The sequence below is a fragment of the Apium graveolens genome, chromosome 4 (assembly GCF_009905375.1).
Source record: "Apium graveolens cultivar Ventura chromosome 4, ASM990537v1, whole genome shotgun sequence".
Lineage (NCBI taxonomy): Eukaryota > Viridiplantae > Streptophyta > Magnoliopsida > Apiales > Apiaceae > Apium > Apium graveolens.
In genome coordinates, this window is record NC_133650.1 from 246,864,518 (window position 1) to 246,885,151 (window position 20,634).

The 20,634-nt window shown below is 35.8% G+C and overlaps 3 protein-coding genes across 4 annotated transcripts; 1 reads left to right on the forward strand and 2 right to left on the reverse strand.

The window, feature by feature from the left end:
* Positions 1-251: 251 nt before the first annotated feature.
* On the forward strand, positions 252-2,795 carry LOC141717088 (putative pectinesterase/pectinesterase inhibitor 59). The gene is made up of 2 exons (XM_074519198.1): positions 252-1,192; positions 2,093-2,795. Exons 1-2 carry the CDS (start codon positions 286-288, stop codon positions 2,785-2,787), a joined length of 1,602 nt encoding a protein of 533 aa, XP_074375299.1. The 5' UTR covers positions 252-285; the 3' UTR covers positions 2,788-2,795.
* Positions 2,796-4,177: 1,382 nt separating this feature from the next.
* LOC141717089 (F-box protein CPR1-like) lies at positions 4,178-7,205 on the reverse strand. Its single transcript, XM_074519199.1, has 3 exons — positions 5,892-7,205; positions 5,531-5,615; positions 4,178-4,421 (listed from the first exon to the last, which is right to left on the reverse strand). The coding sequence occupies exons 1-2, from the start codon at positions 7,037-7,039 to the stop codon at positions 5,567-5,569; spliced, it is 1,197 nt and encodes a 398-aa protein (XP_074375300.1). The 5' UTR covers positions 7,040-7,205; the 3' UTR covers positions 4,178-4,421; positions 5,531-5,566.
* Positions 7,206-8,525: 1,320 nt separating this feature from the next.
* LOC141720777 (F-box protein CPR1-like) lies at positions 8,526-13,663 on the reverse strand. 2 transcript variants are annotated; one of them, XM_074523385.1, is made up of 5 exons: positions 13,473-13,663; positions 12,025-12,575; positions 9,599-11,029; positions 9,334-9,427; positions 8,526-8,777 (listed from the first exon to the last, which is right to left on the reverse strand). In XM_074523385.1, exons 3-4 carry the CDS (start codon positions 10,090-10,092, stop codon positions 9,382-9,384), a joined length of 540 nt encoding a protein of 179 aa, XP_074379486.1. In that variant the 5' UTR covers positions 10,093-11,029; positions 12,025-12,575; positions 13,473-13,663; the 3' UTR covers positions 8,526-8,777; positions 9,334-9,381. The 2 variants fall into 2 exon arrangements, with proteins under 2 accessions (XP_074379486.1, XP_074379487.1); XM_074523386.1 differs by lacking the exon at positions 13,473-13,663 and having other exon boundaries at positions 12,025-12,108; positions 12,328-13,452.
* Between the last annotated feature and the right edge of the window lie 6,971 nt (positions 13,664-20,634).

The following is a 20,634-nucleotide window of genomic DNA, read 5'->3' on the forward strand; positions in this document are numbered from 1 at the left end:
TGGTTGAATAATTAGAAACTTACTTATAGATTTGCATTATGTGTTATGGAGCACTTATAAACCTTGTTGACTTCACTTTCAAATCTGACAAGCGCCCAATATTTCACATTTCAAGCCAACTGTCAATCTAACTTATCAATCTATGCACTTGTATATTTTTGTTTATAAAGAGGAACTTAGCAGATCATAATTCCGATCCTTAATGACCCAAGAAACAATTTTTCAAATTTTCATCCGATCCCAGAAAGAAACCGGAAGGGAGATACAAACATTACATCTTCCTTCATGGCTACTAAGATATTAATATTATCATTTATACACATACTTTTTTGTTGCATCAATATTTCCCGAGCCTTAGTTTTATCGGACGAAGCAATACGTAATATCAACTCTTGGTGTGAAACTACGCCTCATCCGGAGCCATGCAAGTATTACTTGAGCCATGATCAACAGTTCGAACCAAAAGACAGCAGTGATTTCAGAAGAATAATGGTTGGAGTAGCTCTCGAAAAAGCTCTGGAAGAGCAATATGGCACTGATAGACTCCAAGATCGGTGTGACAGCAAAAGAAGAAGAGCAGCATGGATTGATTGCAACACATTATTCCAGAACACAGTTTACCAACTCAACCAAACACTCGAAGCTCTGAAAAGCAACACAAGCATTTCTTTTAATTTTGATGCGCAGACTTGGCTGAGTGCTGCCTTAACAAATATTGAGGTGTGTCGATCTGGTTCTGTAGAGCTAAACGTTACCAAATTCATAGCTCCCATTGTCTCAAATAATGTCTCAGAGCTGATTAGTAACAGTCTGGCAATTAATGGAGCTCCTTCAGCTGATGAGAAACAGGAAGAAAATGATGGAGATGCGGATTTTCCGAGTTGGGTTTATAAGAGAGAGCGGAAGCTCTTGCAGAGGAGATCATGGGCGTCGAGGGCAAATGTGGTTGTGGCCAAAGACGGGTCAGGGAAGTTTAGTTCTGTTCAAGCTGCTATAAACCACGCAGCAAGAGTGAAGAAAAGAAATGCAAGGTTCATTATATATGTAAAGAGAGGTGTTTACAGGGAAAATATTGTAGTTGCTAATACACTAAGTAAGATTATGTTGGTTGGTGACGGCATGAGATACACAATAATCACTGGGAGCAGAAGTGTAGGTTCGGGATTTACAACCTACAGTTCTGCAACCGCAGGTAATTAAACTAGCTCTCTCTTTCTCCACTTGATATATTTTTAGCCTGGTAGAAGTTGTAGCAATTTGGCATTCATAATTAATCACTTAGAAGGTCCTTTTTGTTGTTTGGTATATGTCTATAGCAGAAATTTAGGGAGTGCGATAAAACAAAATTTTAAAATCTCTTTATAAATGTGTAATGTGTTGTTGAGTCATTGAGTAGGCGTCTATATTTATGCCACGCCATAGAAAGTTTGAAAACCGGAATTTGAGATTTCAAGTTTCATACTACATTTGATGATCGGGTTTTAGAAACAGCTAGTTGAAATTGATATTATTTGAAAGCTATAGCCGTTAAAATATAGACTCGATTTCATATTAAAGAATTGCTTAACTATAGTTCCAGTCAAGTAGAGAAGTGAAGCTAAAGCAAGTTTATACGCTTCTGTAGACGTGGTGATGTGTGAAATTAATTAAATCACGGCCTTGCAAAAACGCCAAATAAATCAATGAAAAGGGCGAACTATACTTAAATAGGAGTCATTAGTGTCTCAAGAACATAATTACAGGGAAGCTGCGTTCATTTAAACATTGGCAGAACAACATAGTCACTAGGCTGTTCTCTGATCCTTAATTTTTATTTTAATCTCTAGTTATTGAAATGATAAGATCGTGTGATGTACAATTCCATTTGGCAATTTTTAAATATTCCTCTTCAGTTGCTCAAATTTAAGTCTGACAGAGTACTGTAACATGTATCATCCTATGCCGACACCGCTGAACTCGGGTCTCTTCTTGCAACTAACTGTTGACCTCACACTAATAATATATTCTTTAAGTCTTACAAAAATGAGCATTTATGATCTATAAGAATTGACTTATAGTTTCTAATCTGATATGCCTGTGTATAATACATCAGGGATCGATGGAGTTGGCTTTATTGCACGCAGCATCACATTCCGTAACACAGCTGGACCGCATAAGGGCCAAGCCGTGGCACTTCGCTCTGCATCCGATCTCTCCGTATATTACTCTTGTGCCTTCGAAGGATACCAAGACACTCTTTTTGTACTCGCACAACGCCAATTTTACAAGTCATGTTATATCTACGGGACCATAGACTTCATTTTTGGAAATGCAGCGGCTGTGTTTCAGAATTGCATTATCAGCGTCCGAAGACCGTTACATGGCCAGATAAATGTCATCACAGCTCAAGGACGGGCCGATCCATACCAGAACACTGGTATTTCAATTCATAATTCACGTATCACGGCTGCACCCGACCTGAGACCAGTAGTAGGCAAATTCAATACATACCTAGGACGTCCATGGCAGCAGTATTCGAGAACGGTTGTGATGAATTCCTACATTGACAGCTTAGTGAATCCACAAGGATGGTTAGCATGGCAAGAATCTAATTTTGCTTGGAATACTTTATACTACGGGGAGTATAGGAATTTCGGACCAGGGGCCATAACCAGCAAAAGGGTCAGGTGGCGTGGGTACCATGTTATTACCAGTGCAAATGAGGCATCTAAGTTCACAGCCGCCAAGCTTATAGCTGGTCAGTCCTGGTTAGCTTCCACTGGGGTGCCATTTTATTTATGGCTATGATCATATCTCAATCATATGCCATATCTTCTCAGAATTGCTTTCATTAATTTGTTCCAGAGTTCTGTATATTATTATTTTTACATATAGTTATGATGCTAGAAAATGAAAAATCATATCGATTTCTTCTTTAACGACAACGTCTATGAGTCTCCAAGTTCCTTGTTTCTTTTTTCATCTAAAAAGGTTTGATGACCTAACGTCTTGCCTAGGGGTTCCATTACTGAGTAGAATAATAAGGAACATGAACTTGCAAACGGAAAAAAGGAAAACTATTCAAGGTTCGATGGCCTACTGTCTTGCCTAAGAGTCATACTCCATTACCAGTAAAAATATTATATACAAGTTGCGAAATATTTCAACCATCACTTTATAGAACATTAATGTTCATGCAAGGTATAACCCTAAAGAGAGTTCATTATATGAGGACTATGACAAAAATGATCCTGTTTTGAGCGACCCTGATAGCGTAAACAATAAAGGTTGGGAATTCACTAAGAAGATCTATCTTGATCGCCATAAAGTGCAGTTAGATCTTGTAAGATTTGGGAAACGGTAGAGTCGAGCCTCCTCTTACTTCTCTGTTGGCAAGAAGAGAAAGCATAATCGCCGCGCATTGCAGTAGTTCCTGGACTTTACAAGTTAAAACTGTCATTTTAATCCATATTCTAGACCCCGTTCAATTGATTTCTTAAACAAGTGTAGATTGGAAGAATGTTACTAAGAATCAGTTATATAATCTCCTGTATATTAGTAGTATGACACAAGGAATGAAGAAAAGGCTCCAGTGAAGTAATTAACTTGTCCATCAGTTAATCTAAACATTGTTATCAAGTAAACAAATTAACTGATTGACTGAATTAGATGCATATCAAGAATGTCTGATATCAAGTAAATTAACTGATTAACAAATTAACTGATTGACTGAATCAGTTAATCTAAACAATGTTATCAAGTATATTAACTGAAGAGTTATTTACTCAATAAAGTAAGCAGCAGCTATCAAGAATCCATGAATTTATGAAGAGTCCGGCATACAATGCACATCACCTTTCTCTTTGCCAGGCGTTTTGAAGTGATCTGCCTTTATTTTGTGATATGTTAAGTCATGGCTACTGTTCTTACCAGCTTGTTGATGAGCCTATAACATCACCCACTTATATCAACTTTATTGATGAAGATTAAACCTAATGTTTGACCAGTAGTAGGAAAAGTGAGGACCAAATATCAGGAGCTTAGCAAAAGATTAGATAAAATGATGCACAACAGCTTAGCAAATAAGAATGATGCAAAACACTAGATAGCAGTAGTCTTTACCAATATGCTTGATTGTGTAATTTATGGTAGCCTACACTACCCGATCTTAGTTTAAAACAAACATAACAATGTCAGACTTGATATATTCATTCTCCAATTAATAGTTCAATAACAGAACCCATAATGTCACAAACACCATAATAATTGACACCAAAATAGATAGGTTTATTGACTGGAGTCTGTGCAGCAGAATACAACACAAAAAGCAGCAGAAAATGAAACATTTAGATTACATCAGATCATCTGGACATTCCACTTTTGTTGCTCAATCTTTTCTTGAGTACAACCAAAATTCTAGCCCAAAACAGCTATTACTGAGCCTGCGAATTGAAATATATACAATGATTACTTGTCAAAGTAAAGAACTGCTATATATTCACTACTTGAGTGTAGGCACCAGGGGTTGACTATGCACTCAATGTATGCAGTAAATTACCATCATAAGTCAATCAGAGGTAATTGTTAGTACTGGAATGCAAACCTCGTCTAGAACTATATACAAGCATTCATAAGTTCGCAGTTCACTAACATAAACTCTAAACTTGCATTTCATTTTTAGTCTCTCAGCATTATTCATTCTTCATTGCAAACACGTAATGATATCTTAACCAACAAGACTTCGAAACTAATAATACATCTAGTATGATTATTCATGATTCTGCATGGATTCTGTAACTCTTCCCCCAAAAGACAGATCATATGAAGATTTGTAATTTTCATAAGAATAGTATAAAGTTTATAATGACTTTATCTTGTAGACCTTAAATGACGAGGGTTTTCATAAATTCTCATACACTCGCCTAATTATTCTTGAGCTGATTAAAGACAGTATTAACAAAAACTTTTGGCAAAATACATTCCAACAATTATTGAACACTTCTTCAAGTGCATATCACATTACAGAGCCAAATCAGCATTCATGTAATCATCCAAGCCACGTCCGATATATAAGCTAGCTTATAGCCTCTCACATGCTAACCCCCAATACCAATTATTTATTAAACAATTTTCAACAATTTAATTTGTTCACAACGTTTGAAGGTTTCATGTGTAATAAACATATCATATCAGCAGTAAACTAGAGTTATTGTCCAATCAACATTTACGAACCTCGTGTTCAGATGTGTAAATCATACTCTAAAATTCCAAAGTAGACTTATTGTCAAGTAAAATTTATAATTTAAAATGTATGTGTAATTTATTCATATTTTTATATTTATACTTGTTGGTATTCGATGATTCGGATATTACAAGTATATGTAGGATGTTACCATACTAGTTGAAGATTTACAGTCTAGTTGTAAAAGCAGTGTTGGTATGATCCTTCCTGAAATTTCATACAAGGCATTACAGTGTACAATATCGAGTTACCTAATATATCTTATTAATGTAACTCTGAAATGCAAGATAAACAATTTATGAAACTTACGCATCATCTTCCTGCACTTGTGTCTTATCCAGTTGACTAAAGCTTCAGGTTAAATGCCTTGGACAGAAAATCATCCCGTTGACGACTGAAGACAACATTGTTAGCAATCAAGTGAAATTAAAGTGTGTTAGTCATAGTTAATGAACTCAGTATCCAAAAGGTAATGCACTCAGTAAAGGCGTAAACATATACATATTTACAGGAAAACAGTATATCAACAGACCATCTAACTTGGGAAATGTAAATAGCACAACAATTTAATTTTCCAAGCCTCTCCAATTCATGAACAAAACAATCCATTGCTAAGGTTAGTGTAGTTCTGATAAAGAAGTAATACATGGAATAGAAAAAAAAGATGTACCTCTTTTTAGTTTTCCTTTTAACTGTTGGCATATCAGTACTATCCCCACAATTGAGCTTAACAAGACTTTCCAAAGAAACATGTGCTTTCCAAAAATTAGGAATGACAAATTTTTTGCTGATCTTCTTTAGTTTAAAGTCATACCAAATTATATGTCCAGCATCTTGCCGTAGAAGGACTTCCTTGCCACTGTCTGAATATGCCATAGGTTTCAGTTGCACAAACCGAATACCAACATTCTGATCAACAGAAAATATCTTGATCCATGACTTCTTCACACCATATTTCTCCATCACCCATAAATCAATGTACCTCATATCATAGTCGCAACTCAAACACAGTTTCCCACCTAGAACTCCAAGAGCTGCCACAAAATCCGACATATCAGAGTACCGAGGATGAGGAAGCGAACCATACTTCTCAGTTCCTAAATCAAACGAAGCAATTACCACAGCCTCAGTCTTAGATCGCTTAGTCGCTAACCAATGTAAAACACCATCAAGAAACACCCCTTGTGCAGTAGCATAAAGAACATAAGGAAAATCTTGAACCCTTCTCCAAACAATTTTCTTCAAACTAAAAACCTTAACCTCATTCTTAACCAAATCAGGGAACTGAGCAATACGCACGACTTTATAATCATCGCAAACAGAATCATACCCGAAACCATAACTGACAAACTCACACTCAGTCCCCGAATAATAAACAGGATACTCAATAGGGGAAACCGGTAACAACTTATGCGTTCGAGTAGCAGGGTTCACCAAAACAAGGTCTAGGTTAGGTGGGTCAGGCGGGGAAAGTGTTTCGAAAACACAACTACCCTTAGCAGTTAACAGCAAAATTAAGCCATTACAAGAAGCAATAAAATGAGCCCCAGAGTGAGTAAAGGGGTGATTGATAAAAGTTGCAAATGCATTATTAAGATCAAAGTCAGTGTAATAGATATCAGAACCATGAATAGAAGCAGTAATAATAGTTCGATTAGAGTTAGAAACGAGAGATTGTTGCAAGTGGGTTTTAATGAAATGTGGAGAATCGATTAAAGCACAAACAGGCTTGGAAACACACCTGAAAGTTAGTAGAGATTTAACAGGCAGGCGTGAGAAGATGTTGCACAACAAATGAGGTGGAAATAAATCAGACATTGTTGCTTGTTGCTGCAAAAAATACAAACGGCGCCTCTACAAGGGGCTTTAGCTTTTATGCTTTTTACTTTTGAGTTTTGGCAAGCTTAGTGAGGGTTACCAACTCATTATTATTTGATTTCCATATATGGAATTATTGGTTTATGTTGCAATTTTTTAAAATTTCGTTTCAAGTACCTTTGGTTCTGTAAGTTACAACAGAACTGTGATTTGAATGTTTGATTAAGTGTTGAATCAAGTTAATATTATGAATGAATATGAGATTGGTCATGGTGCTTCACTTGCTTGAATTGCTCGTATGCAGAGATAAGTGTCACAAAACAGAACCAGTGGAAAGTGTTGTGGAGTTCTCGGTAATTGAAACAAGTTCTAAATCCATCGACTAGTTCTTCGTCGGTTGAGGATCTTAGGATTGTGTGCTACTTAATGGGCTTTCCTGTAATAAGATGGTGAATGTTTGAGTAGACGTGTAGACATTTAAATTAGCTGATTGTTGGTATATATTGAATGATCAATTCTAATTTGATATATTTTTTCTGGTTGCTGATATTGTGTCTATGGAATTTTGCAATGAGGATTTCTAGAAATGATTTCAAAAACTTGTGATTTATAAATCTCAACTCATATTCGGTATTATGTTGCGTATTTTTTATTCTTACTAATGACAGTAGTTGTGCAGTGAGCTTTTGTAGCTTGTACACGGTACAAGCATCCACAAGATTGTATTTTTAACTCTCTTCCCACAACAGTGGCTCTGATTCCGGTCACTGAATGTGTACCAATCTGGAGATGATCTGGGTAGGATCGAAGAAGGGGGCATAAATTTGTACCATAATTACAGCTGCCAAGAATCATGGACCATAACATAAGAGGCCTTTTTAGGATTTCAATTGGCAGAGAAGAGCTGACAAAGAAATGAATTGACAGAGAAGAGGATATTGACTCCGAGGGAGTCTCGGTCATTGAAATTGTCGTCGCGATCAGGACAAGAGAGCTTCCTGTGTTAAGAGGTTGCGACCAAAACTTTCAGCCTCAGTTGGAACTTGCAAGTTGTCGCAGTTCAAAATTTCAATTAAACAGCAAGATGGGAGTAGTCATGACAAATCTAGACATCTAGTCACATATGCCTCCTAGTAACATGTTCACTTATCCGGCAACCAGAGCACTTGTGGAAATAGAATATCTATGCTCTTGTAACATCACCAGCGCATTTTACTTGGGAGAGTGGATAAGACTAATATATACCCGGAAGGTTTGACAAATCTGACAATTTCTAATACCTTAGCAAAATATTTAATGAAAACATGAAACTTGGTAAATAAAAATGAAACTTGGGAAGAAAATGTCGGCAATAATATTCACTGACTTCTAAATCATGTGAAGTTTGTAATGCTAACTTTGCCATGAGTTTTTAAAATGTGATTGTAAATTAACAAGTTAAAAAACATGTACTACATATAAAATTTAACATACCAAGATCAGCCAGAAATATTCATTGTCAAAACAATAGCTCGATGACAAAATCCATATCACACACAATAATAATCAAAACACAATAGAGAGGTTATCGACTACAATTCATAAACCATAACAACAAAATGACAGAATCCTGGGTAATAACCAAAGCAACAGAAAAAGAAACTATTAAAATAGTTCAAACTATCTTATACTTCCACTCTTGCTGCTCCAGCTTCCCCTGGTACAACCAAAAACCTATCCAGAACAGTTCTCATCAATCCTGCAAATAGTAGTATTCACAATTCCTTGTTTTAAAGAAAAAATTGACTGATATGCACTCGATTTAGACAGCAAATTTTCATAGGAAGTCATCAAGATGTAATATTGGTAGAAGTAGAATTTAAACCTCATTAGGTAAAAGTTAGAACGTACAAAGAGTTAAATTTGCAAATCAGTGTCCCTAGTTTGAGTAGCTTTTAATGGATTCCATCTTTTAGACCTAAAAATGACAATGATTGTATATAGAGTTCTTATAAATGAACCTAATTCTGCTAACTTAAGCTGATTATAGAAGAATTAAAAATGAACCTTTGGCCAAATTCAGGGCACTCCAACAATAATATAATACTTCTCCCGGTATCACTATAATTTACTTTAGAACTTGGCCTTTATAAGTTCCATTATTTACCATAAAATTTTACAAACAGTACTCTCGTGTTTACAAGTTGTCATACAAATTCAGTACTCTATTCATATATAGACAAAACAGAAATGACCTTATACTAATCTTACATAATAAATGTAACAGAACTGAATACAGTAAAGGTTTTACAAACCTTACGCATCATCTTCGTGCACTAGTTCTGGATAAGGTATCTCGCTGACTAAAGCACCAGTTTGAATCCCTTGGACAGAAAGTCATCAAGTTTGCTAAAGACGATGTTTGTTATCAAGTGAAAGTAGAGAGTGTTAGTTATAGTCAATGCATATTGAACATTGATAATTTTTCAAGTACAACAACGCATTGCTAAAAAGCCAAAGTTAGATACAGTTTACATATAACTAAAGAAGTGATACAAGGAATATAAAGAAAAATTGTACCTCTTTTTAGGTTTATTTCGAACCTGCGGCATACCGTTGCTAGGACCACTCATGAGCTTAGCAAGGCTTTCCAGAGATACATAAGCTCTCCAAAAGTCGGGAATGACAGGATTGCTTTCCATATTGATGACTTTCAGTTCAAGGTCGTACCAAATAAGCTCTCCAGCATCTTTCAGTGGGAAGACTTTCTTACCATTGTTTGAATAAGCCAGAGGCTTCAGTTGCATAAACTGAAGATCAACATTCTGCACAATCTTAAGTATCTTGGTCCACGATTCGCCCACACCATAACTCTCCATCACCCACATGTCGATGTGTCTCATATCATAGTTGCAATTTATACAAAGTTTCCCTCCTAAAACTGTGAGAATCTCCATAAATTCCGAGAAACCGGAGTAGGGAGACTTTGGAATTAAACAATATTCTTCAGTTGCAAGATCGAAAGCTACAGAAGTGGGGAGGTCAAACCCAAACTGGGTAGGGATTGCAGCCATCCAAAGCAAGGCATCATTATGATACACAGCCTGTGTGGTACAACCAAGACGATACGGAAAATCATCCCCTCTTCTTCACTCATTAAACTTAAGACTATAAATCTTAACCTCGTTCATTTTCACATCAGGGAACTGAGCAATCCGGACCACATTATAATCATCATGAACAGAATCATACCCGAACCCGTAAGTAATAAAGTCACACTTAGTCTTGGAATAACAAGCAGGATACTCAATAGGTGAAACAGGCAACAACTTACAGTTTCGAGTGGCGGGGTTAACCAAAGCAAGATTAAGATTAGGCGGGTCAGGTAGGACAACAGACTAAATAACACAGTTCTCAGGACAAGTAGCAGTTAACAGCAAGAACAAGCCATTACAAGAAGCAAGAAAATGAGCACCAGAGTGTTTACAAGGGTGGTTGATAAAAGTAGGAGAAGTGTTACTTAAATCAAAGTCAAGGTAATGGATGCAAGTACAATCAACAAAAGCAGTTATAATAGTGCGATTTGTGTTGGAAATGAGAGATCTACGGGGATGAGAGTTAATGAAATGAGAAGAATCGATTAAAGAGCAAACAGGCTTGGATACACATCTGGATCGCAGTAGAGATTTCACATCCAGGCGTGACAAGATGTTAGAGAGTAAATGGGGTGGAATCAGATCCGACATTGTTTGCTTGCTTGCTGGAAACTGAAGGCGCCTCGCTTTCTGTATTTTGCAACTAGGGTTTCTGCCAACAAGATACGCTAAAGGAAAGGGGTGTTTAAAGTAGAGCCTTGACACAATAACAAACCCGTTGAATCTTGAGTACAAACAATAGCAGCAGAAAAAGAAACAATTTGAATACATCAATCATCTTAGTCTGCCATTTTGATGCTCTAACTTCCCTTCGTAAGACCAAAAAAACTACACCCTTGAACAGTTTTCATTGATCCTGTAAATATAATATTCATAACGCACCTTGTTAAACCAAAGAACTGTGTTATATATCAGTAACCAAATGCTGAAGTGTAGGCAGCAGGGAATAACTAGGCACTTGATGGACACACTAAATTATCATGGAAAGTCAATGGGATTTAAAATTATTAGTGCGCGAATCTCTCCCCATTTACGATCTATCAGGCCTATATACAAGTGTCATTAATGTACTCGCAAAAAGCTTCAAAAGAGAGCAGCATTCTGATTAAAGACTGAAAGTATCGACATCTTCACTGTTACATCTGATACTTGCTATTATCTTATGAAATTTAAACCAACATAGTTTTAAGATTAATAAACATATTTATGACGATTCATGGTCCTAAGACAAATCTTAAAAGGAATATATATTTTCATCAAAATATCGATAGTTTCTAATGCTTAGGACTTATAGACCCAACACGACAAGGGTAATTATAAATCTGTAATATCAAGAAGAAAATTTGGAAAAATTCAAGGGCACTCCAACAACAATGTGATTTTTATCCGGGTATGCATCATGCCAGAGCCAAAACAATGTAATTATTCCAATTCCGCTTGACCTAGTATATTAACTGAATTTTACCCTCTCATAAGCAAATACCTAGAAACAATCCTCTATAACAATTTGCAACTACTTTTAGAGTCTAATGAATAATAAATTCTTGCGATTCAGAATTTCTGTGCGACTTGTTCATACTGTTATAATTAAAAATTTCTGGTGTTAGAATAACACAAAATGAGCAGAACATTATCATTATCAGTGTCCTACCAGGCAGCGAGCATTTAGGACTTAACCAAGAAAAAGTTTCATGATCTATCATGTTATTATACAATCACCACTATTTCACAAGTTGTCATACAAAGCTAGTACAGTATTTCTGAAAAAATGAAAATACAAATTACCTCATATTAATCTTATGTAAGTGATACAGTAGGAGTTAAAGATCTTAGCTTAGAGAACTAACGCACCATTTTCCAGCATTTGAGTCATGTATATCTTATCCAACTGGCTAAAGTACGAGATTGAATCCTTCCGACGGAAAGTCATCCATTCTGCTGAAGGCAATGTTGTTAGCAATCAAGTAAAATTAAAGCGCATCAGCCATAGTGAATGCACATTTCGCCTATACCGCAATGCAAATTGAACAAGTTAAGAAAACATACCACATTGAACATAAATTTGCTGAGCACAACAATTCATTGTTGAGTAGACTCTGATTAGATACGGTTAAGACAAACACGTTATACAGTAGATAATAAGAAAAGTTGTACCTCTTTTTTGTTTTTCTTAGAACCTGCGTAGGTAGTCTCAGTACTAGAACCGCAGTTGAGCTTAACAAGGCTTTCCACAGATACATCGCTTTCCAAAACTCAGGAATGACAGGATGCCTTATTTTGTGGATGACTTCGAGGTCAAGGTCATACCAAAAGAGCTGTCCAGCATCTTCACTTACAAGGATATTCTTACCATCATACGAATATGCCATAGCTCTCAGATTCAGAAACTGAACATCAACATTCTGCACAACAGAAAGTATCTTAGTCCATGATCTACTCACACCATAACCCTCCATCACGCATACGTCGAAGTGCTTCAAGTCGAAGTTGCATTGCAAACTAAGTTTGCCTCCTAGTTCTCTAAGAATGCTAATATTTTTCACATTATAGATCAAAGGCCCGGGAACTAAACCATATTCTTCAGTCCCAAGATCAAACGAAACAATCATGGTAACCTTTTTTTACCAGGCATAATCACTAACCAATGCAAGGCACCACCAACAAAAAACCCCCATGTGAATTACAAGAAAGACGATAAGGAAAATCTTTCCCCATTCTCCACTCATTTAACTTGAGACTATAAATCCTAACATCATTATGAACCACATTGGGAAACTGAGCAATACGCACGACTTTATAATCATCACAAACAGAATCATATTCGAAACCATAACTGACAAACTCACACTTAGTTTTAGTTTCGAATAACAAGCAGGATACTGAATTGGGGAAACAGGCAACAATTTGTGGTTTCGAGTGGCAGGGTTAACGAAAAGAAGATTAAGACTAGGAGGGTCAGGAGGGACAAAATATTCATAAACACAGTTGTCAGGACGTGTAGAAGTTAAAAGGGCAATCAAACCATTACAATAACCAATGAAATGAGCACCGGAATGTTGAAAGGGGTGATTAACAAAAGTAACAGCTGTATTATATAAATCAAAGTCTAGGTAATAGATGCTAGTACAATCATGAGGAAGAGTAATGATAATTCGATTAGAGTTAGAAATGAGAGATTGGTGCAAGTGAGAGTTAATAAAATAAGGAGAGTCTGAATAATCAGACATTGTTGCTTTCTATTTTCTGACAAGGGCTTTTAGTTCAAGTCTGAAGAAAGAAATTCAAAAAACATAACTTACAACTTGCAAAGAGCTGGCCACACGAGCGTACTTGCCAAATTTTGGACGAACCGGTTTGGTTAACGGTGAACTCGCAGACGGCACGTGTAATAAGACGAGCCGGGCCGGTTCCGGGCTGGTCCAACAAACATGAGTCCGCAGACGGCTCTCGATTAATAAGAGCTAGGCCACAGGCTGCCGAGCCAATTACACGAATTGTATTTTTTTTTAATATGTTACTGTGGCCGCCAACACAGGCTATACAACACCACAAATAAAAAAAAAATTGTTTTATAAAGTAAGGGTGCTAATCCCTAAAAATTGTGTGTTATATAAGTCATATCTAATGCTCCAGAATTTTTAAATCATTATTTCAAGGGTCCAGATTTAAGGAAATTTTCTTAGCCTTCCGCGGATATTTTTCGCGGAAGGGCATTTCTCCTTTTCGCGGATAAAATTTTTTCCTTAAATCTAGATCCTTGAAATATAGATCCGACACCCCTGCAGTAATATGTTAAATAAAATTTAAATAACACATAATTGTTAGGGAACATGACCCATAAAGTAAACTTGTCTTTGAAGTTCATTTTATCGGTCACATTCACATGATTATAAATAAAATAATACTCAAACACACATTCACATGATTGTAAATATAATAATACTCAAACACACTTTCGAGGGCTCCGTCCCTTTTTTGGTATGTTTCAATGAAAAAATCATTTATTTGGTATATCTGTTCAAAAAATCCCAAGTGGGAATCTCCCATTGACCCCAGAAGAAGTGGCGTTCTGGGGTCATTTTATTATTATTTTTTTTTCTCTTTTTCCCGGAATGAACTTGTGTTAGTGTGTTTTTGAAGGAAATAAAATTAGGTGAAGGGCTGTTTTTGGACTCCTATATTAAATAAATGGAAAATGTTTTCAGTTAGTTTCTTTTTTGTTGGCTTGTAATGTAAACCTATTTTATGTGTATAATTTTTAATTTAAATAAAAAATCGTAAAAATAAGACTTTTCTAACTCCAAAAAGGGTGTTGTGCAATGTGAGTGCAAAATTTTTAGGTGAGGGTATTTTTTGGCACGTGCGTATGTAAATAACCGTAGATTTTTTGGGTTTCAAATTTTTTTGTTGTGTTTTAATGTCAACCTATATTTTAAGAAAAATTTAATTTTGAATTAAAAATTTATATGATCAACACTTTTGTAAATTCGAAGATGTGTCTTGAGCGGCGAGTGTGTAATTGTCACGGCGGGGGGCAAATTTGTGCACGGGCATATTTAAATAACTGAAAATTTGTTTAGGTCCATTTTTCTATTATTTGGTAGGTATGTAAAAAAAATTGAGCCTGTATGATTAAATATAAAATTTTATTTATTCGAGAAAGGGTGTCATAACGTTAAATGTAAAAACGTTAACTGTTAGATGTAGACATAAAATGAATATGCAATGAGCATTGGAAACCAAAATATTATGATAGAACAAGTAAATAATGAAATGGAAAACAAGGAAACGGAACCATATTACCAGTAGACTCCTTGTAATAGCAGTAGTACATATGTTTGACAACAAGATCACGTGTTTCAGTGTGGGCGCCCTGGGCATTTCTTACTACGCTTGGTGTGACCTTCTTGGTTACATACACTACATTTCTTTCCATACCGCGGACCATCAATCTCCGTTCGGATCCGCACCGATTGTCCCTTATCCCCGCGCTTTTTCTTTAGCTTTTTCAAGAAATCTTCCGGCACTAACTTTCCATACCCCTGCCAAGGTACGGGTAAGTCGTAGTTCCAGTATTCAGTTGGTTCCAACGGATAAATTATTGGCCTGTACAAGTCCTGCATTATTTGGTTCTTATGGAAATTTTTGATGAAATGCTCCCAACTCAATCCATGTGTTATACAACCTGCCATTGCATGGGAGCACAAAATGTGATGGGTCGCCCATTTTCCACTGGTGCACGTACGGTTATTGAGGTTGACAACATGGGTTTTACCTCCTTTTACCGTCCCCTTAGCAGTTGTGTACTGATGTGTTAGTATTTTCATAATCCCGCGGAGACGATGGAAAGTAATAAATGTATGTCCTGTTGCCTTCCTCCGAATTTTTGCTAACATAGCGGCGGAACGTGCACATAACTGTTGCCCCTCTTGTAGACCGTCATCCACTATGTTTCGATATTTGTCTACAATTGTGACCGCCTTGTAGAAGAGGTACTCCATCATTGCTGTTACTGGAAGAAAACAAGCCCTCCTTATGTTGTCATTGAAGCCCTCAAACATGTTTGTGGTTGTTTGACCATAGCGAACACCACTATCGTGGGAAAGTGTCCACCTCTCCATGGGTATTGTAGCAAGATATTGTAGGGCGGTGGGAGAAATTTCACCAATCCTTGACATATATGCGTCGTGCTTTAAGACTTGTGTGGTTCTTCCAGCTTTTCACATTAATTTTTTTAGTTCACCACCTGGCTGATGATTGCAAAAGTTACTTCTTCTTTGTAGGTCTTTACGATTTAAGCGCATCCTCATTCGATTATCTTCCTCTCTAGCACGAAATAATGCTAATTGCAGCTCATAAGGCGTGTCTCGCCATATATGTATGGCGCGTTATTTTGGTATTCACACTCCTTCCTGGACACATTGGCCCATACAACTGTTGAGACATCCAACACGCCATTCACATTCCCTCTGCATCGTGATTATTGAACTTCCCGCGTAACATTCATTCGGATCCATTGAGTACCTAAAATTGTCATCACAAAACCATTTCCTACCAATTGATCGGTTAATATCACCAGGGGTATAACTCATTACGTTGTTGTTACTATATCATGGAATTTAAATATCACAAGGGGTATAACACACTCTATTTATAACATAAAAGTAGGTGCAAAGATACAGCTCTTTTTGCTTCCCAGTAATGAGATGCAGTGTTGCATAATTTTATGTCATGTCAATTACTGTTTCACTATTTTTTTGCAGGCTATCCACTATACCTTATCTTCTTGCTACAGTAAAGGTCACTGATGAAAGTAATGCAACCAAGCATTAGACTATTCATAACACATTCAAATTGCTAATAATTCATCATTCACGTGCTGTAGTGTATTTCATATAGTGACTAGTCACTTCTAAATAATTGATGTTGAATGCATGTTACTTCTAATAGGAATACAGAATGAAAATGAATGACCAGAAAATCAGTAATAGACTAAACTCCATACTTATCTACTCGCATTTTCATTTGTTCTAACAACTGTGAAGCTACTTTGAATGACAGTAATAGACTATACAACCCACTGATAAAAGTAATTTAGACACGCAATGGACTATTAATGACAATCTCAGTTTGCTTTCAACCTTTATTCACGCTCTACAGTTGTTACATAATGACATTTCATTTTTCCTACTTTCACTACAACGAGTAGTCATTTCAAAATCATGTGAAAATATGACAACTCAAAGTCTTTATTAAAGGTAGTATGGAAAACATCAATGACAACTCAAATCACATATTTGCAATTTGGTTGTTGGTTGTTGTTGCTGATAAGATTTCAGTGCTCACTTTTCTCAGTGATTATTGCGTTTCTGAAATACTTTTTCAGTGATTTTCGCGTTTCTGGATAACATATTAATATTATATTTGTCATTGAGTTTACTGTAAGAATGCACAATGACCTTTACATTGTACCAGTATAAGAAAATGATGAGAAATCTAATGAGATTGAAGATCAAGATTTTGATCATTACGTAGTTAATCTTGCGGATGACTAAAGAATTTGAGAGTTCTTTCATTATCCCTTTTTCAGTTGCAATGTACTTCCTACTTTATCATTTTCATTATCCCACTTTCCGTTACAATGTACTTTTTAATTCATTATCCCTCATGACACCCTTTCTCGAGCTTCAAATTAAAATATAAAATGTAACATATACACTACAAATATATTTTACATACCTACCAAAAAATAGAAAAATGGACCCAACAAAATTTCGGTTATTTAAATTTGCCCGTACACAAACATGCCCTCGCTTGACAATTACGCACTCGCCGCTCAAGACACCATTTTTGAAGTTACAAAAGTGTTAGTGATATTAGTTTTTAATAAAAAAAAATTGCCCAAAATATAGGTTTACATTACAACACAAAAAAAAAATTGGAACCCAAAAATTATACGGTTATTTACATACGCCCGTGCCAAAACATGCTTCCACCTAAAAAATTTACACTCACATTGCACATCACCCTTTTTGGAGTTAGAAAAGTCTTATTTTTACGGTTTTTTATTTAATTTAAAAATTACACACATAAAATAGGTTTACATTGCAAGCCAACAAAAAAAATTAACTAAAAATATTTTCCATTTATTTAATATGGGAGTCCAAAAACAGCCCTTCACCTAATTTTATTACCTTCAAAAACACAATAACACAAGTTCATTCCGGGAAAAAGAGAATTTTTTTTTAATAAAATGACCCCAGAACGCCACTTGTTCTGGGGGTCAATGGGAGATTCCCACAAGTACAGGCGTTCTGTACCATAAATGGGATATTTTGAACAGATATACCAAATAAATGACTTTTTCATTGAAACATACCAAAAAAGGGACGGAGCACACTTTCAAGTACTCCCATTTGAAGAAATAAAGTTGTGGCATTAGAATATGGAAGCAAGTGGGATAAATGAGCAAACATTCTCGTTTACTGTTCTTGACACACAATGGGCCGAGAAAGAAATTTCAAACAATTTCATGTAGATATAGCTTATGCCTCTCAGACCTCGACACCATTGGCACAATCACTAGTTTCACGGTTAAACCCAGATGATTATGATGCTAGTTCAGAGCCCGAAAGAGTCAGCTCAATTGGTGAAGTGTACGCAAACTCAGAAGAGATAGCAAAAGACGAAGAACTTCTGTTTTTGGGAGCTAAACAACCACTAACTACAAGCAACTTATGAAAGATAAAAATTGAAAGCGGGCCATGGAAATGGAGATTGAATTAATTGAGCAGGAGGGGAGACCAGAATAGCAAGCGCGTGACCTACACTCGCGGGTCGAGCCGAATAACCGCAGTCTGAGCCGTGCCGATTTGAGTCCATCAGTTTGTTAACGGTTTAGGCGGGCCGCTCCGGTCCGGTTCCGCTCCGGTCCGGTTCCGGTCCGGTTCCGGGCCGGTTCCGGTTTCAGAAATTTGTGTTCGTATTCGGTTCGTCTAGATTCACGGTCTAGATTCACGGTTTGTGCCGAATTTTGAACCAGCACATGACGAGCCGAGTTACATGAATTTTACGCGAGCCGAATTTCGATAGGGCCGAGACATACCGTTAGTTTGGCGGCTCTACTTGCAAGTAGATGTGTCCTGTTTGGGTTTTCTCTTAGACCATCTCCAATAAAATGTTGTCAAGCTAGTTGACAACTTTGCCAAATCATCATATATATTAATATTTTATTTTCATTCAATTTTATATCAACTTGGCAATATTGTAATCCAATAGTTAGCAACCTTTAATTTTTACCTATGTGGTTCCTTAAATTAAATTGTAAATGACTCATAAATTAAAAAATATATTATTGATATAAACTTTTGCATTTGTATATTTATTTTAACCATTTTAGAAAGTTGTCAAGTTTTGACAACCTTGGTAGGCAACATCTTGACAATCATACACGTCCAATAGTTTGACAACCAAGTGTGTCATGCCCCATGAGATTTGACAACTCTTTGGCAACCTATATTAGAAATGCTCTCATATTACTTTGAAAAATACCAAGTACATTCTTTTTTTGTCTCATCCAAGTACATTCTTAATTTATAAGAAATCATATATAAAACCACAATTTTTGTTTAATAGTAACAAATTAGGATATTAAAATACCACCAAAGAAAACGGGATTTGCAATTGCTCAAGAGAATAACGCCTATTTGATCATTTTGATACTCGTTTGTTTGGATATTATTGAATTCATTTGGTATCTTTATGATGTTTTGACACTTGTGAACTTGGATAATACTGGTGCACAATAATTATTTTAATGAGAAAAGTGGACTTAAGGTTGCTTCCGTGATCTAATATCAGATTATAAGGATTTTGAGTATAATTTTAAATGGGTAATTTTGTAATTTTAAATCAATCCCGATATTTACAAAAAGACTCATATTAATTATTATATGAGAAAATCTTATATCTCATGCACAACTCTGAGCACAACCTACGCATCAATTTCTATTCCAAAATCCAAATTGATTGGATGTTTAAGTAGTCTGAGAAAGTGCTAAATGTTATTAACAGATGGTCGAATATTAATACATGAGTTAATTTATTATCTCGCAAATATGATAAAAGTAATGCCCTTAGTCCTTTTCCAAAAGCTTTCCATCTTGAATGATATGTCTATAATTCTATAAAACATGGTTATATCATAATGAATTAAACTCGATGTCTGACCAGCAGTAGAATGAACCAAACTTGACAGCATACTGTACTAGAATTAAAACTTGACAAAAAAAAGTAGGATTTAAAGTATAATTTGATGAAGTAATGCAAACGGAAATCCTTCTGATTGATATCAGTTCACTGTTCAAGGCCTTCTAAATTTGGTCAAGATTAAGCTAGCCTACACTATACAAACTCTCCAAACTGATCATACAGTTAGGTTGAAAAATAAATAAAATTAAATAATTAGCCGTTTTGTTTCCGAATTGCTTAATAAATTGAATATAAATATTCTTAAAAATAAAAATGAAGTTAATGGTTTTCCGGACAATGAAGCATGTATCTCCCCCAAAAATAATAGTTTCGCAATTAACCTTCACATTAATTTCATTGATAGTACAATGTTCATAGGACTCAGTTGCAATAACTGAGGTTAGACAAATAATTTTTGTGAAAGGTGAGCACATGCGATTTTCTCCACCGTTCTAAACGCAACCAAGCTATCTACATGTCGCACATTAACTATAGACCTCCCGAAAATGTTGTTGATGCAGTATATCCGGATATCCCAATACAACGTCAAATTCATTTTCAACACAACCATCACATCGCATAAAAGCGTGACACGTCACATAAAACGAGACAATTAAACACACAAATAATAACTGAACAAAACGAAAAAGACCCAAAATTCAAAAATCTTGGAATAACACCAAATTTTAATATATTAGACCAAATATTTGA

Coding starts and splice junctions, on each gene's coding strand:
- LOC141717088 (XM_074519198.1), top strand. CDS start 286: ATGGCTACTAAGATATTAATATTATCATTTATACACATACTTTTTTGT. Junction 1,193..2,092: donor CTACAGTTCTGCAACCGCAG/GTAATTAAACTA, acceptor ATAATACATCAG/GGATCGATGGAGTTGGCTTT.
- LOC141717089 (XM_074519199.1), bottom strand. CDS start 7,039: ATGTCTGATTTATTTCCACCTCATTTGTTGTGCAACATCTTCTCACGC. Junction 5,616..5,891: donor AAAAGGAAAACTAAAAAGAG/GTACATCTTTTT, acceptor TGTTGTCTTCAG/TCGTCAACGGGATGATTTTC.
- LOC141720777 (XM_074523385.1), bottom strand. CDS start 10,092: ATGGCTGCAATCCCTACCCAGTTTGGGTTTGACCTCCCCACTTCTGTA. Junction 9,428..9,598: donor CGAAATAAACCTAAAAAGAG/GTACAATTTTTC, acceptor CATCGTCTTTAG/CAAACTTGATGACTTTCTGT.